The sequence below is a fragment of the Gadus chalcogrammus genome, chromosome 4, assembly GCF_026213295.1.
Source record: "Gadus chalcogrammus isolate NIFS_2021 chromosome 4, NIFS_Gcha_1.0, whole genome shotgun sequence".
Classification (NCBI taxonomy): Eukaryota; Metazoa; Chordata; class Actinopteri; order Gadiformes; family Gadidae; genus Gadus; species Gadus chalcogrammus.
In genome coordinates this window covers 8,095,714-8,113,258 of record NC_079415.1, presented here as the reverse complement: position 1 = coordinate 8,113,258, position 17,545 = coordinate 8,095,714, and the positions used below count along the sequence as shown (strand labels likewise).

The 17,545-nt window shown below is 45.8% G+C and overlaps 1 protein-coding gene across 1 annotated transcript in view; it reads left to right on the top strand.

Annotated features, from left to right (window-relative positions):
• bcr (BCR activator of RhoGEF and GTPase) overlaps window positions 1–17,545 on the top strand; it is a 54,029-nt gene that overhangs the window by 23,492 nt on the left and 12,992 nt on the right. The window contains exons 3-8 of the mRNA XM_056589338.1: window positions 5,771–5,940; window positions 11,681–11,785; window positions 13,095–13,280; window positions 15,307–15,414; window positions 17,043–17,103; window positions 17,265–17,317. Of these exons, the coding sequence (XP_056445313.1) occupies window positions 5,771–5,940; window positions 11,681–11,785; window positions 13,095–13,280; window positions 15,307–15,414; window positions 17,043–17,103; window positions 17,265–17,317 (683 nt within the window). The remainder of the gene's footprint in view (window positions 1–5,770; window positions 5,941–11,680; window positions 11,786–13,094; window positions 13,281–15,306; window positions 15,415–17,042; window positions 17,104–17,264; window positions 17,318–17,545) is intronic.

Below are 17,545 nucleotides of genomic sequence, written 5' to 3'. Positions count from 1 at the left end.
TAGTGACTCACAATAAGTGTATTCAAACGTGAAGGTACGACCCAAAAAGATGTCGAATCACACGCAAACATAAAATTCAACAAATTAGCAAACTGCTTCAAGGACTTCATTATTGAAACATAGATGGAGAATTCTTTATTTATTTTTTATGGGCCAAGATGTGTTCTGAACAGATGGGTCTGCAGCCTGCGGTGGATGATGTGTGTAAGGTTCCTGCTGTCCTGTTGTCAGTGGGGCCCTTGTTCAAACTGGTAGAGCCTGGACGGAAGAAGTGTGTGTGTGTGTGTGTGTGTGTGTGTGTGTGTGTGTGTGTGTGTGTGTGTGTGTGTGTGTGTGTGTGTGTGTGTGTGTGTGTGTGTGTGTGTGTGTGTGTGTGTGTGTGTGTGTGTGTGTGTGTGTGTGTGTGAAGATAGATGTGCAGTATATATTGTATTCCCTACCTCTGTCTCCCATTTAAAACAAAAGCAACAACAATACAAACTACTAAGGGCATCTAGACTACTCGTTCCCAGTTAAAGAAACAACAAATCCATTGTATAGACTTCTTCCCTCTCTCTCTCTCACTCTTTCTCTCTCGCCCTCCCCCACTCTGTCTCCCCCTCTGTGTTTTATCTGTTGGTCAGTGTCGCGCTCCGTCTCCCCCAATGTGTTTCCGTCTGCTGACCCAGACACCCGGGGCCAGCCCAGCGCCGGAGAAGTTGCCGGGTTAGATTAAAGTGCCAAGGTCCAGCACAGGGAGTGTTCAGAGGCCCCAGACTCAGACACACACACACACACATCCAGACACGGGATCTCTCCAGGCACACATCAGCTCACATGAGATGGCCCAGGGTGCTCACGATGCATTATAGAATCCGTCAGGAGGCTTAAGTGCGTCTCCTGATTTATATCCGCTGTGACACCAAAGACCTGATGCTGCATAGAGACGAGGGAGCGACTGGCTGATTGTATTAGATCTGACTGGCTGGCTGATTATTTGACTATGTGGCTGACGGGCTGGTTGACTGACTGATTGATTGAGGGACACAAAGTGCCCGATCAAAGACGCGGAACAGAAATGATTACGGGAAAAAGAGAAATAGCTAACAAGGAAGTTTAGCTTTTGTGTTAAGGTGAAAGGATCCACGTGCTCAGAGCAGATGGAGAGTAGATGTTTCCCATCTACTTTCTTATGCGCCATTACTGTGATTATCTTCATCAGAACGAGAGAGGGAGAGAAGGTACCATTTACGTACACCCGAGTGCATCCACTTTAGAGTCTAGACCCATCACAGTGCATATAAAAATAAAAAAAAGTCACATAAAAACAACCTCTCCTCCACCATTCACGAGGAAAGTGATTGAATTCCTCATCTTACATTACCGCCGTTGCTCGTAGTAACGGCGGTCCCGTAATGAGCCCCTCTCTCCCTGTGTTTCTACCCAGTGTAGAGCCGGGCTGATTTACAGTGTTGTATTATTAATCAGTGTCTCTGTGTGAATTTGCAGCAATTGAAGCACTTATTCCACCGTGCCACCCACCCGGCACTACCCCTCCCCCGTGAGGCTTTGGGGGCTGGAGTAATGACTCTCTCTTAATGACTTAGAGCAGTCGACGGAAAGACACGTCGAGCACTTATTGGGGGCTTTAGCTGGCGGATACGAGGTTGGCAGGGGGGGGGGGGGGGGGGGGGGGGGGGGGGTACAGAGACACGCACTCACTCACTGACACACAGACACACACAGACAGACAGAAGGACAGACAGAGAGAAACAGACAGAAACAGAGAGAAACACACACACACACATACACACACAGAAACAGAGAGAAACACACACACACACACACACACACACACACACACACACACACACACACACACACACACACACACACACACACACACACACACACACACACACACACACACACACACACACAAACGGAGAGAAACACACACAAACACACAGAAACACGCACGCACGCCCACACGCACGCACGCACGTGTGTGGCCGTCCTTGTTTCTGAACTCATTTTCCCCTCTGTTCCTGCTCTCCGTGTGAGAGGCCAAGTGTACCCCCCGTGTGGTTGTTTTCCTTTCCTCCCACTGGTCTGTCTCTCATCCCTCCCCCCTGAAACAAAGAAATTAAATCAAACGGTAATAATCTCCCTTGCTTTGGCAACCTTCCAAGCCTTCCACCAGAAAAAGGATTGCTCTAAATGCTTCCACAGAGATAATCGACGGCCCGGCTAAAATGACCACATTGGCTTTGTTATTAATTGCTGTGGCTTTGGTTTAAAGTATCAGGCAAAGCGGTGAAGAGCTTTTTGGAATTTGTATGGGATAAAGAAACATTTATTCAAAGTTTCTTTGGATTGAAGTAAATACATTTTTGCAGGGATGAAAAAAAGAAGGGTAAGCCAACTGTCTTAAGGGTAAGATGGCTAGTAGCCACATGCTGATATTCACACACAAAAAATGGCACTCATATTCAATAAATCCAGTGTGTTCCCTAGGATTGAGTCGTAGCAGCGGTACAAAAGTAGTACTAAAGTACATACAATACATTTGTGCACAGGGAAAATTGCCGTCTAGTTTACATATCAGATGTCCCAAAATGTAAGTAAATACACTTTTAATTAACATAATAACAAACAATATAAATATTTTAAACAATTATTGAACATAATTGGAACATAATAATAAAACCAAATGTAATCTTTTAAACTTGAATAACAATAGATTATTATTAAATCTATCTTAAACAAAGCCTCAGTGGTGGGCCAGTTGGCATCCTGCCGGAGAGCATTTAATCTTTCGAGGGTTCTGAGAAAAAAATCTCTAAAGCACCCCAAAAGGGAAACTCTTTGGGGGGCCATTGATACTCAAGCGCATACAACTGGCCAGGTTTGTCTATGTATCCGGTTTATCAGGTCAGTCTTCACCTGTAAACATAAAAATAACAAAACAGGCGAGTGGATGTGGGACTCATGGGGGTGTGTTTCGAATTAATTAAATTAGTTATATTTTCTTCTCAAGTATCCTAACCTAATCATATCTATAAATATATTTTGAATTGATACATGCAATTCATGGCACCACATCCACAACTAATAACCACAGATGTCACAGATGTTTATCAAATCACAAACAAAAAGCCTGTCTCCCCTCCCCAGCTGTGCTCTGGAGCCAGCTTCACTCTCATTTCAATGGCTTTGTATTTTCCGTAATTCACCCCTTTCTCCCCTCATCTCCCATCCCCTCAAATCGGGATTCAATTGACTCTTAATTGGATAATTAGGAGGTGTCCAGAGTCAAGGGAGGAGACCCGCACACACGCGTGCACGCGCCAGCGCTGACTGCAGAAGGATTTACTGTAGCTCCTGTCTAACGAACACTCGCAACTGTGCAGTGTTAAATTTCATTGTGTAGCGTCTTATCCTAGCTATCTTTGTTATGTACGGGGAATGGGTTAACCTAGCAATTGTAAGTGCTTGGCACTTGTTTCTTATGAACATCTTTACCGTACCGACAGCGATAAATTGTTGTCTTTCTTTCTGCGGACAAATGTTATTTAATTGTACGTCGCTTTGGATAAAAGTGTCTGCTAAATGCCCTTAATGTAATTGTAATTGTTAAATGTTTTCAGAACATAATTTAATAATCAGACCATGGTCCTGGTATATGGTCTTTAGAACTACGGGCAGGCACACAGTTTTTCCATAGGTTTCAATAGACAAACCCACTTGGTCCTATTACAAGGGGCTCATGTTGGGTTTTTCCACAGCTACTAATCACATACATTCAAGAATGTTGTTTCATTTAACCTAACTTCAAACGTTCACATAATTCCATGTGCTGCATGTCTGTGTGCTTTAAAAGGCATGCGTGCTGACATGGTGTCATGGTTACGAAATCCTGTTTTTAACATTGTGTTTTCCACCTGCTTTTGGAAAATGACCACTCCCGAGGGTGTGGGTGTGTGTGTGTGTTGGGTGGGGTGTGGGCAGGGAGAGAGGGGGGAGAGAGATACATGCAGAACATTCACAACAAAGAGGTTTTTGTCAGGACATGTGGGTTCATTAAAAGGTCAAACCGCAAGGAAAACGACCAAAGGATACTTTGGTCGCCATTATTAGCTTTTTATTTTATCCACGTGTTCTGTAGCTCTTTGGTCTAATGCTGTGGTTGGATCCCCCCCCCACCCCCCCCACCCCCAGGGCTTCTCTACACACATTCTTGGTTTGATCTCCTGCATTTCTGGGCTCAGGGCCGTAGCGGCACAACAGTACTGCACCGCCACAGTTATTGTGTCATGAAGATCCTTGCTATGCTAGGACTCGATGATATGCTGTGGTACGCATGCAAATACACAGTAGAATTGCTAACGCGTTCATTTCAAGCCAAAGTATTTATGTTATTTGACCAAAATAAACTAAAGTTGGGAATTTTAAAAGCTTTTTTTGGTAAGGCAACATGAAATACCAGCTTTTGTCTCTTTGCATAGAGAGTGGTTGGGTGTTGTGTAGCGAGGCACTCGCTAACACAGACGTTCTATATTTCCTGGCCTAAATACTCCCAGAGGGCAGTTGGTTAAAAGAGAATTATTCACACACACACACACACACACACACACACACACACACACACACACACACACACACACACACACACACACACACACACACACACACACACACACACACACACCAGCAGACTGTGGGTGGGTTAAAGGTCAGACTAGCCCTAGACACTGAGCTCTTTCTTACTTGCTTGCTTTCATTCCTAGTGTAGCAAACATAATTAGTCATATTTAATTTTAAGTGAATGAGCATGGGGAAATAGATTCTTGACCCTTAAATGTGGGACGAGTGAAAACGAAGATGCAGAAAATATGCTGTTTGTTGTGTGTGTGTGTGTTTGTTTGTTTGTGCTGGAGAATGCGTATGTGTCATTACGCTGAAAATATGGCCTGAGTCAGCTCGAACGTAAACCCGCCCAGCGTTCTCTGAGGAACGGCATTCTTGAGCGAGTAGCGGTGGGAGGAGAAGATCTCCATAATGTCTTGTCTGACATTTGGAGATTTACACGTCTTGTGCTGCGCACTGGCTTCCTGTGACTCACTCCTCTATTCTCTCACTCCCACGCCTTTGAAGTTTCCTTCCTAGCCTATCATCTAATCCGGCTAAGACTGTTTTACTAGAACCGCAAAATACAGGCTGGTCCTTGACACGACTTATGACGAATGTTTTGTGGGTTGGCTTCAGAAGAAAAGGAAGACAGAAAGTTGAAGTCTGATGCTAGAGGATGTGCGGGAATGTTTCTCATGTTGGAAAACAACGATGTTCTCTGAATACCGTTCATTCAGTCCCACAGCATTCGCTCGTTGAACGTGTTATTTTCCTTAAAGTGATTATAAAACACAAACTGTATAATCCTAAACTTTAACTAAAACGTCTGGGTAAAATATGCAAGAATAGCTCCGGTCTTAAATTTAGAAAAGAAGCCACATTTCTCCTCACCCCTCCCTCTCCCTACTCTCGGCACACACCGGCCATCCTCAAGGAGGGAGGCCTAACTGCTAGACCTCTGTGGCCTTAAGGTTAGTCCTACGGGACTCAAAGGAGATAAGCTGGCTTCCGGTTTTGCAATATTTCTGTTATCTGATGTAATAATAAACCAATAAACAATATAAAAAAGATTAGCTTAAAACTATCGATTTCCTTCAATCCGGTTTATTCTTCAATGAATGAGTCACAGTCCCTCTCTCTCTCCTCCCCCCCCCCCCAGACGGCCCTCCGAGCTATGGCTACGACGTGGACCGCGCCGAGGAGCAGCGGCGGTACCACGACATCCTGCCCTACATCGACGACTCGCCCTCCTCCTCGCCGCACCTCAGCTCCAAGAGCCGCAGCAGCCGGGACACGCTCTCCTCCGGCTCCCTGGAGTCCTCCAAGTCGGTGAGGGTCCTCCAGACAGGGGGTCCCACCACCTCCTGCTTCAGACAGGGGGTCACACCACCTCCTGCTTCAGATAGGGGGTCACACCACCTCCTGCTTTAGACAGGGGGTCCCACCACCTCCTGCTTTAGACAGGGGGTCACACCACCTCCTGCTTTAGACAGGGGGTCACACCACCTCCTGCTTTAGACAGGGGGTCACACCACCTCCTGCTTTAGACAGGGGGTCCCACCACCACCTGCTTTAGACAGGGGGTCCCACCACCTCCTGCTTTAGACAGGGGGTCACACCACCTCCTGCTTTAGATAGGGGGTCACACCACCTCCTGCTTTAGACAGGGGGTCACACCACCTCCTGCTTTAGACAGGGGGTCACACCACCTCCTGCTTTAGACAGGGGGTCACACCACCTCCTGCTTTAGACAGGGGGTCACACCACCTCCTGCTTTAGATAGGGGGTCACACCACCTCCTGCTTTAGACAGGGGGTCACACCACCTCCAGCTTTAGACAGGGGGTCACACCACCTCCAGCTTTAGATAGGGTGTTACACCACCTCCTGCTTTAGATAGGGTGTTACACCACCTCCTGCTTTAGATAGTAAACCACCTCCTGCTTTAGACAGGGGGTCACACCACCTCCTGCTTTAGACAGGGGGTCACACCACCTCCTGCTTTAGATAGGGGGTCACACCACCTCCTGCTTTAGACAGGGGGTCACACCACCGCCTGCTTTAGATAGTAAACCACCTCCTGCTTTAGACAGGGGGTCACACCACCTCCTGCTTTAGACAGGGGGTCACACCACCTCCAGCTTTAGATAGGGGGTTGCACCACCTCCTACTTTAGATAGGGGGTTGCACCACCTCCTACTTTAGATAGTACACCACCTCCTGCTTTAGATAGTTCCCCACCTCCTGCTTTACTTAGGCTAGTACACCACCTCGAGCTTTAGATCGTATACCAACTCAATATTTAGATAGGATCGTACACCGACTTCTGCTTTAGATAGTACACCACCTCCATCTTGGAACCCAAATCCCAGCTGTTGATGGTGAGGGGCCGATGGTAGTTGTAGGGTCTGTTGAAGATCCTAAAACCCATTATGTCTACACCCGCCATTTGTGCAACAGCTTTGTGCTGAGAATGTTTACATTCACTGGCATGGTCATCTTTACATTAGCTCCCCTGTCATTGTGGCTCCCTGCTTTATGCTACAACTATTCTCAGAGAGCATTCCCACATGATGACAGATCTCAGCTTTGACTTTGTTAAGCTGCATGTGAGCGGGGGAATCTTCTCTCTGAGCTCCACCACAGGCACCACACACTCTGAGTAGTGGGCCTTAGAACTGGGATAAAACGTTCATTACATTTTGGATTTATTCAATACATATTTTGTAGAAATGTCCATGACCTCAAATTGATCAATCATATAAAATAATAATACTGGCTACAATAATAATAACAATATCTAGCATTTCACTGCGGAAACGGTTTCCATGGTTTCCGACATCTGGCGTTCCTCAACGGTTTCCATGGTGAGGGTGAACACATGCCACCTGCAGGCTGCCTTAAGCAGACATCAGCAACATCCAGCCTCCACCCCCCCACCCATCACAAGCTCCAGTCCTCAGTGACACTGAGCTGCATTTATTAATTACGTCATATTTGTTTGAGAGAGGACCTATGAAGGAGTTATGAAACATTAGGCCAACTGCCTGAGATGCTCGCTTCCTCATGACTATATAGGTGTCAACTCAATACATATAATGCCACAATGTGTGGCATAATATAATATGTGGCAGTATAACACACAATACTGGGATCTGACACACACACACACACACACACACACACACACACACACACACACACACACACACACACACACACACACACACACACACACACACACACACACACACACACACACACAGCCGGATATGCTCTGTGGGAAATGACTGCCGTCTTTGAGTCGCCCTCAGTTCCTCCTTGACCCATCCTCCCCATCTCATCCTCATCGCGATGAGTCAGAGCCCCGAAGAGCACTGATTGGCTGAACGGCAGCCAATGTCAGCCGCTGTGTGACGTCATCGACATGAGTCATCACCGCTGATGATGAGGAGGAGGAGGACGATGATGTCATTTTCCCGAATGCTCAGCTTCTTCAGCTTTGCTCCGACAGATCCCCTCTCGCTCACACCCACACGGCCTCACTCGTGTTCTAATTAACGTGCAAATAAGCCGCACTGTGACCACACGATTATAATTGCGCAAACGATCGCCTGACTGTGGATCTGTTACGACCGTGGGTTAAGACTGCTTGTCCCAAATTCTTTATTATCAATCTCAAAATGTATCTGCCATTGGAACGTGTGGGCTTTTCCAAGCGCTCGTGCATTAACGAGAAGGTACAGATAAATAGACAAAGAGAAGTCGCACCCCTTCTGTCTTCCCTCCTCTGCCGAGATGTTGGTCTGCTCTCTGCTCCTCCCCTGTGCTTTATCGCCCCGGCTGCAGCCCCTCTTCATTACCAGACGCTGAGAGACGGAGCCACCCCCTGGGCTCACATGCAGCGCTCTTATGCAGCGCTTCTGCATATTTAATGATGGGGGGGGGGGGGGGATGCCTTCACAAGGCAGCAGCTTCTTCCTTCAAAATAAAAGGGGGGGGAGCCGAGATGCAGCATCATGACACGTCAACACGTTCCCCCCAGAATAGGGTTAGGGTCCCATCATTGATTTTCTGACATCACTCTGGTCCCGCCAGAGCTGCGTGGGTCAAAGGTTTAACAAGGGGATCACTGTTCTAACAACTGTTGTCCTCGTTTCTCTTAAAGGCCGTACCCAGCGTAAGTCAGGCAGTATTATTTTGTGACTCTTAAAACCTAGAAAAACGGGTTTTACGGCGTTCTGACACCCACGAGTCGTCACCGGCAACCACACAGCGCCCCTGGGGTTGCCGTGCAAACATTTCCGCTGTTCAATTTCCTTGAACTTTTCCAATCACCTGTTTTCTTACCGGTACCTAGAAGTAGGCCTACTCTCATGCTATTGAAGTCGTGTGGCTTGGGAAACATTTGGACATCACTGAATCTCTGCCGTAACCTAGTCAGACTCGGACCGATCAGTGGATCTGATGAAAGCCACTGACGTCCAAGTAGCAATCGTACCCGATACTGTAGCTTTTAGCCTTTTTGTGTTATCAAAGTAACACTGCCAATAAACTATTTGTTCATAAAAATGTGAATCTGAAGCAGTTTTCTCTACCAGCTCTGATTCAGGCCAGATTCAGATCTAGCACTATGAATTGAATTGCATTTATTCTTCCTCTTAATCTTTGTTCAGAAAATTCAGAAAACATAGCGATTATCGGAAGCTTGAAACTAGATATTCGGGTCAGCCCTGGCTTGGACATATTCTTGGCCGTACACACACAGTCAGCAGGCAGAGAGATCAGATGAGATCCGACTGGATCTAGCGTTGAGCATCAGGGCCAGATCAGTGTTGATGGGATTCTCCTTCCTCAGGAGAGCAGTGTTTAGAGTGTTGCTCCGTGCTGTTTTGTTCAAGTCTCTTTCGGTGTGGAGCCTCCAGGCACTGTGCTTTGCCATCGCTCCAGCGGACTGAACACTGTTTGTATCGATCTCTTTGTGAACATAATCTTCCTTGTAGACACGGGAAGGAAAAAAGAAGGAATATCACATTTCCCTCGAATTGGATTACCTCTGCTGTTACTGTAAGCAGCTCATTGAGTTTAGGAGGACATGGTTTTAAGTGTGGTCAGAAATGCTCTATTCTTATGTGGGATGTACACAAATGACACCACAAACACACACACACACACACACACACACACACACACACACACACACACACAGATGCACACACAGGCACCCATTTGGATGTGCATGTTCAGCAAACAGCTGGGAGCCCTATTTATTAGGTTTTTACCAGTGTGATCTTAACACAGAGTGTCTCGTGAGTTGCAATGGCGATAAAAAAGTAATAGGCCGAGAGATGCAGGGGGGAGCCCTCGAGGTGAGAGGGAGGGAGGGAGGGAGGGATGGCCGGGGTCTTTAACACCATGAATAAACACTTTCCGTCTCCCTACCACAAGCCAATCACAGGGCTGCGCTTTATCTTTCATGTATTTTATTGCGCAGCCGTGGAGTACTACCACTACCAAGTGGGGAGGGGGGGGGGCTATGTGTATTTATGCTATTATGCTATTGTACTATTTGTGTTTGTGTGTGTTTTTGTACGGGTGAATTGTTGTGCCTAGTTGTCTCTAATTATTCCATTTCTATAGAGACCAAATCCGCCTTGCAACACAAACTGCCCCAAAGCTTGTGTATATTGCAGTACAAGACAAAACTCGGGGTTAAATAAGGTTTCTCATATACAATTTTAACCACTCGAGCTCACACTGCTGAACAGCTACATGGGACGTTAACACAACGATGCATAAAACATGACGTCCATAGGCTGTTTCATTTATTCAGAAGCGTTCCTCTCTTACGTAAGACAAAGAGGCCGAGTTTGTGGTCTGCTCAAACGCCGTACTGTAGCTCTCCAGACGCTTATTCTTTTGTCTGGTTGGATCATCAATAATGGAGGCCAAAGGCAACTGATGCTAGTGTTTCGCTTCCGCTATATGGATTGACCTGCCTGGCTCAAAGCCGGCCAAACCAGTCCCCTCAGCTGGATAACCTGTTCGCAAACGCCAGCGTTAATGATTAATGGTCCGTCATTATGAAGTATTTCATCCTGAATACCGTAGGGCATTTGAGGGGATGTGTTCTTATTATTACTTCGCATTATTCTACGCATGAATAATGTATTGTCACTCTGCCAGCTTGTTTGGGTTTGAACTTGGAACAAATTGTTTCGGATTACCTTGATAGAGGGGAACTTTATGTATTCTTCTTGAGCTGGCCTTTTTGAGACGTACCAGCCATACCATAATGTACACCATCCACTATATACCAGAGGTGTAGCAGTAGCTGCTTATCTTACCTTGAAGCTATATGTATGTTCCCTTCCTGCTATAGCCTTTTCGGGGTCTATATAAAGTATGGAATCGGGTTAATTAAGCTTCCTACTTAGATACGTGCGTGTGAAGCCAACGAAACCCTATCTAACATTGTCCAATGCGCACATCCATTAAAGTACCACACACACACACACACATGCACATAGAGCTTACTCCCTTCTGGTTAGAGTCTTAAGCTGGAGAATTATTCATAAACTGCACAGCCTTTTGAGTTTTCCTCTCTCACGTCTGTCAGCAGTGCGCTCACTGTCCAGAAGGCGGAACGTTCGATTACACAGGAGATTTCCTAGACTTTTTTCCTGGAGGTATTTAGATGTGTACTTAGCCTCCCCCTTGTTTTCCCGACTTCGACTTCTGCAAACTTGGCACGATGCTTCCACGCCTGAGGTCGGATACCCTCCCTCTTTCACTCTCTCGCAGTGTACACAATGCTATTTATATGTGCCCTATCAGATATTTATCGTGTGGGTGAATGCTGCGCTCTGCAAACGCTGCTTGTTTTGCACAACTTGGGAGTCCTTCATCTGTACTGTGTTGTTATTGTAGGGGCTTAAGAGAGTTTTAATGACGTCTGGTGTGTCATTGAACCTTTTGAAACGGAGGAAAACGCATGTTGAGGATTCAATTTAACAATATTGTATAACACCATTCTAATCTCTCTCGCTCTCGCTCTCTCTCGCTCTCAGGCGGAATGTGACCTTGAGAAGGGCCTGGAGATGAGGAAATGGGTCCTGTCTGGTATCCTGGCCAGCGAGGAAACATACCTCAGTCACCTGGAGGCCCTCCTTCTGGTGAGACCACAACCTGTTTTATCTCTTCTTCTTATTTAGTCTATTAAGGCCATCAGTGGCCCTCTACGGTCACCACACCTGTGTTCCTGCTGGTTGGCTTCTCCTTGTGAACAGCTTTGTGGAATTACCAAATTGAATTCCTTACTTAATACCCCGTTTGAACTTTACTTCAATTTCCATGAGGATAGGATAAAAGTTACTTTTTCTTCCCTACCTCTCTTGCCCAGTATGTCCCCATACTCTGACCCCTGGTTCCATTGCCAAATCCCACACCAGTCCTTACTAGAAATAGGGAACAACAAAATAAACTACTACATAAACTACAGCACAACTACTGTTTATTGTTTATGAGTCATCGGCTTTCCCCACTCTTAAATTGGTATTTAAATGTCAGGTCTCTGTCCAACCACGCATTTCATTCGTCAATATTGTACCATGTCCCATAACATATAATTTCCTTATTATCACTGAGACCTTGTTAAGCCTGGAGGTCATTGTTCCCCTCATTAATACAGCCCCCCCCCCCCCCCCCTTCTAATTTATCTTCCTTTAACCTGCCTAACCCAGCGAGGATAGGTGTTAGACTTGATCATAAATGTTCTCCTATCTCGTCCCCACTCTCTCCGCAGATTTTTACGAGTCTGATTAAGTCGTTTGATTTAACACCGTATTGGAATGGGGCCAGTCACTCTAAGAGTCTCACACTTCACTTAGTGTTCTCGCTGGCTCGAGCTCTCACTAACTCGAAATTAATGGAAGTTTTGTGTGTCTGACCACAAAGCTTTCCAAGGTTTTCAAAGCTCCCCTTCCGAGTCCTCTGATCCTATTAGATCCCTTGTTTATTTTAACTCTGAATCTTGTACCCTCAAGGATCAGAATGCATCATAATAATGCACAGTGGTGGGCCCTACCTCATCCATCAGGGGATGCAGAAGAGCCAACACATGCCTTGTTCATGTGTTCAAAGCATCACCAATAACAGTAAAAACTCCAGGTCCCTGTTTAATGTGGGTCATTCAGTGGCCCCCTAAAAATCTCAGTTGTCATCACTGACAACCTTGCTGATTTAGTGTAACAGCTTTCCTAAAGGCTAACTAGCGTGAACAATGATGTTTTCATAAACAACAACTGTACGTTTTTGACAAGTTTTGACATTATAATGTCAAAACTTCAAAACAAACATGATCTTGTGTATTTTAGGTCAGCCCTTTATTTTTAAATGTGCAACTTGAACCAATCTTCAACACAAGTTAACCCCGAGCAACCCCACAGCACACAGAGGTAACCTCTTTGCTGCCTGTTCCCTCAGCCCATGAAGCCACTGAAGGCTGCGGCCACCACCTCCCAGCCAGTGCTGACGGTGGCCCAGATCGAGACCATCTTCTTCAAAGTGCCTGAACTCTACGAAATCCACAAGGAGTTCTACGACAGCCTACTGCCCCGGGTTCAGCAGTGGAGCCACCACCAGAGGGTTGGGGACCTCTTTCAGAAACAGGTACGTGTGTGTGTGTGTGTGTGTGTGTGTGTGTGTGTGTGTGTGTGTGTGTGTGTGTGTGTGTGTGTGTGTGTGTGTGTGTGTGTGTGTGTGTGTGTGTGTGTGTGTGTGTGTGTGTGTGTGTTTGTGTGTTCTAGCCAGCCTGGCAGCCATGACATGAGTTATTTTCCTGGTGTTCCGCAAGGATACGTCCTTGGTCTCCTTTTGTTCCCGATCTACATCCATCCATTTGGCTGCATTGAGGTTGACATGGACAGCACAGAGGATTCCTGTCTTGCTCCCTGGGTGACCAGGAGATATCATTTATCTTGGCGGCCCTCCTGTTAAATTTTCCCAGCCTACAACCTACCACCTCAAAAAAGACTTTTGGACACTGAATATACCTCCTCAGCGCCAGCTGCAGAGCCGTTATGCAATGCCTTTCATAATCTCCATGCAGTGCTGCTGCAATGCAGTTTACATGGAAATAACCTTGTATGAAGTAGTAGCTCCAGTGTGCCAGTGAGAAAGCCCTGCATAGAACACTTTGACAAGTACATTGTTCGATTTTTGCTGCATTTAGCTTTCGGATGACAAATCTAACCCACCAAGATATTTATACTCATGTCCTCTCGTAGTCCACTCCCCAGTAACGTAAAAAAACAGGTCCAGCCTGTAGTGTCTTTTCCCAGGTAGGTTTTTAAAACTAAAATCACGACGGTGAGACTTCTGGTAGTGAATGTAGGAAAATAACACACCAGAGAAGGTACCTATTTTTATATTCTGCTCTTTTCTTGTTTCGCCAAGCTTGTTTCTTCTGAATTGGGACCAGAACAGTCCAGTTTGTTACTCTAGAGTTTTCCTTACAAACATGAGCAGTTTCTATGGATCAATGATCTGCAGAACAGCAGAGGACTACAAGCCTCACAGTACTACACTACAGACAACAGTGAACATCCTCCCAAGCCGTCTTACCTCTATGGAGTCTGTAGCCAGGGATAACTTTTAACGTCTAACAGTAGCGGGGTCCCCCCATCACCACGCTACAAACCCCAAACCCTAAACCAGTCTCTGATGGACAGGCTCGAGAACCTCAAAAACAGAGAGTTCTGAAGGTGAATACTGAACATGAGCGTGTGCTGATGCAACGGTTACTCTCTTCAACTCACCAAATAGGTTGACGTTGTCTCTTGGATCTCGAACGCTTTTGAACGCTGGGGAGCAAGACAGCCGGGCTGCTAGGCGCACTCTGACTGCTAGTGTATCCTCAGCTGGGAGTGTGTGTGTATATATATATATATATATATATATTCAGCCCAGGCATTCTCAATTCCAACTGGTTTATTCCTCATCCCCACTATCATGCGGTCCTCGCTAGCTGCTATGGTAACCGCCTGCCTCCTGGGAGCGTCGCCACGCCAACAGTGTGTTGTTTCCTTAGTCGCCCACTGACGCTTGTTTCCATTGTTGTGTGTGTGTGTGTGTGGTTGTGTTTGTGTGTGTGTGTTTATGTGCGTCTCAGTTATGTAAGACTCATATTATCTCTGCCGTCCTGGCTTCAGTTACTCTGCAATTATTTTCACAAATCAGATTTAATCTCAAATCCGGCTGAACAGGGCGTTTCTCTTTATTTCGCTTCATGTTTGTTTTTTGAACAATCACGTTGCTCGATCGTGAACCTGTAAGGCATGTAATTGGCTCATTTACAGCAAACACAAACTCGGCCAGACTTGGAAAAACAGTAAAAAAAACCGGGCAGACTGACCAATGTAGAAATAAAGCTTCTGCAAGCTTTGTTTACTTGTGGGTTTTCGGTCGAATGTCTCCGGAAAGAAACAGCATTTTTTTTTTTCAACTCTGCCTCGTCAGTTTTCGGTTTCCAGTCCAGACTCTGAACATAACATATCACAGTAGAACCGTTTGATCTGAGACGACCTCAATAAAATCATTATTTTTAGTGAATGTGTGACCGCCATATCATTGTAGTTGTGTCTGGTGACCCCATAACGTTGTGTGACCTCCCACGCTCTCTCTCGCCGTGTGCCAGGCCAGCCAGCTTGGGGTGTACCGCGCCTTCGTGGACAACTACGAGCTGGCCGTGGAGACCGCCGAGAAGTGCGGCCAGGCCAACACGCAGTTTGCTGAAATCTCGGAGGTGAGATGAAGGGTTATGTAACACTTGGGCCGCAGAGGAAGCTTTCACCTGAGTGCTTGTTCCGTTTGGGGGGGGGGGGTGCTCTATATATTTTTTTTCAATCATACGCAATCAAGGTTTGTCGGTTTATAATAATTACCTGCACTTGTTAAGTGGTAGTCGCTATGGTTATGTAAGAACATGTAGATATTGATGAGATGGGCATCATAAGGGAAGTGTAGGACTACATTATTATTATTTTTTTAATTTTTTAAACACCAAATCTAATACCTATTATTATAGTGCTATTTGAGGACTGATCTGAATGATGAGCAAATTCTTCCTGTCGCTGGATACGATAGTATAATTGAACCAGGGCCTGTAGTTTTCCTAGTAGAAGCTGCTGGGAAGCTGCTTTCCGGATATACCTGCAGAATTGTTTGGCCTTGCACATTATTTGGATTGGATGTTCGCGTCTGAGAGAGGGTTGTGTTTCTTGGACACTTATGTATCAATAATACATATACATGAAATTTTTCTTTGAACATACCCAAAAGGCAGTATTCAATTTTGGGTCTTCTTTCACTGTTGATATAGTTTTATTTTAATATTACAACTGATATGCTTAGAATAGAGCGCTGTTGTGGATTTAGTGGGCAAACGTTTCGTTTAATGGGCTAGAAGTAAAAGTTACAGGCACTCATTTAAAATTTGTGAATCCAAAACCTCATGAATTTACGGTTGGAAGACCTCATAGCCAGTCGTCAATCCCAAATCGAGATCATATCAAACCTCTATTACCCCTCATTACATTATATTCCTTCATTTTTTTTTTTTTACGAGGATAATAAACATGCTTAGCGCGGCCATGTATGCCTGATTTGAAACAGGGCATCCATCACACGCGGCGGCCATGTTAATGAACTCCGAGTGGGACGCCGATGGCGGCGGAGAACAGCTGACGATAGCGCTATCCATCTGTACCCCGTACACGATCGTGGCCACAGCCAATCCATAATACCACCAGTCCTTCTTTTTACTACGGCCTTAATCACTCTGAACTCTGCTCTGCTTACGTGCTCGTTAATTGACCGTTCGCCGCGCACACGGGCACACGTGCACACGTGCACACGGGCACACGGGTCTGTGGTGATGAGGTGTGCATACAAAATAGAGGCTTTCCAGCTCTCGCTCGCTGCGTTTCGGTCAGGGCTCGTTTTTAATGTCAAGTGTGCGCTTGCCAGCATGTGGTCCACAAGCCTGTGGGCTTGTGATCTGATCATACTTCTGCATAGTGATGGTCATATTCATGAGTATGAATATAGTCATTAATATATTAATGTATACATAAATGTATGCCTTTTGGTGCACGCGTGCACTTTTGGTGCCGTGCTCTACCAGAAGGGAATCGAACCCCCAACCCCTAATAGGGTTAGTGTCTTGTTCTACCAGTAAGAAGCAAAGTCTTCCCTAACACAGTGTCGAGGGTGGACACAACAGCGGGAATCAAACCCCGTAACCCTAGCAGGGTAAGTGCCTTGCTCTACCAGTTGAGCGAGATAGGATCACTATCACCCTGTCATGGACAGTTTTTTGAAGTGATGGTTTGAACTGAGATGTGTTTTTCCCTGCGCGCTCCTCCTCCACAGAACCTGAAGGTGAGGAGCAACAAAGAGTGCAAGGACCAGTCTGCCAAGAACTCCCTGGAGAGTAAGTTCCTCTATTCCCCATGATCTTCAAAATTATGATTTCAGGTGTGAATACTTTTCCTTGAAAATGCATTCAATGCAATTTAAAGACCTAGATATAGGCTGCCATTTATTTTTTATTTATCAGTGATTAATTGTTGTTATTTCATTGTTTCTCCAAAGCGTTGCTGTATAAGCCGGTGGATCGAGTCACACGCAGCACACTAGTCCTCCATGTGAGTATGACCAAGCACCATGACGTCATTCTCTGCATCCATTATGGTGATATCCGTTCATAGAGAGGCTCGTTGGATTGGCGCCCAGTCAACCCTCACCTCACCTCGCACAAATAACATCAGTTCAGATTTGATCCTCGTTTTGCTGTTTGATTTACCGATTGTACCGCTTTGAAACCAACGATTGTACAGGATACCATAATCAAACATACATGGTTTACTCTCGCC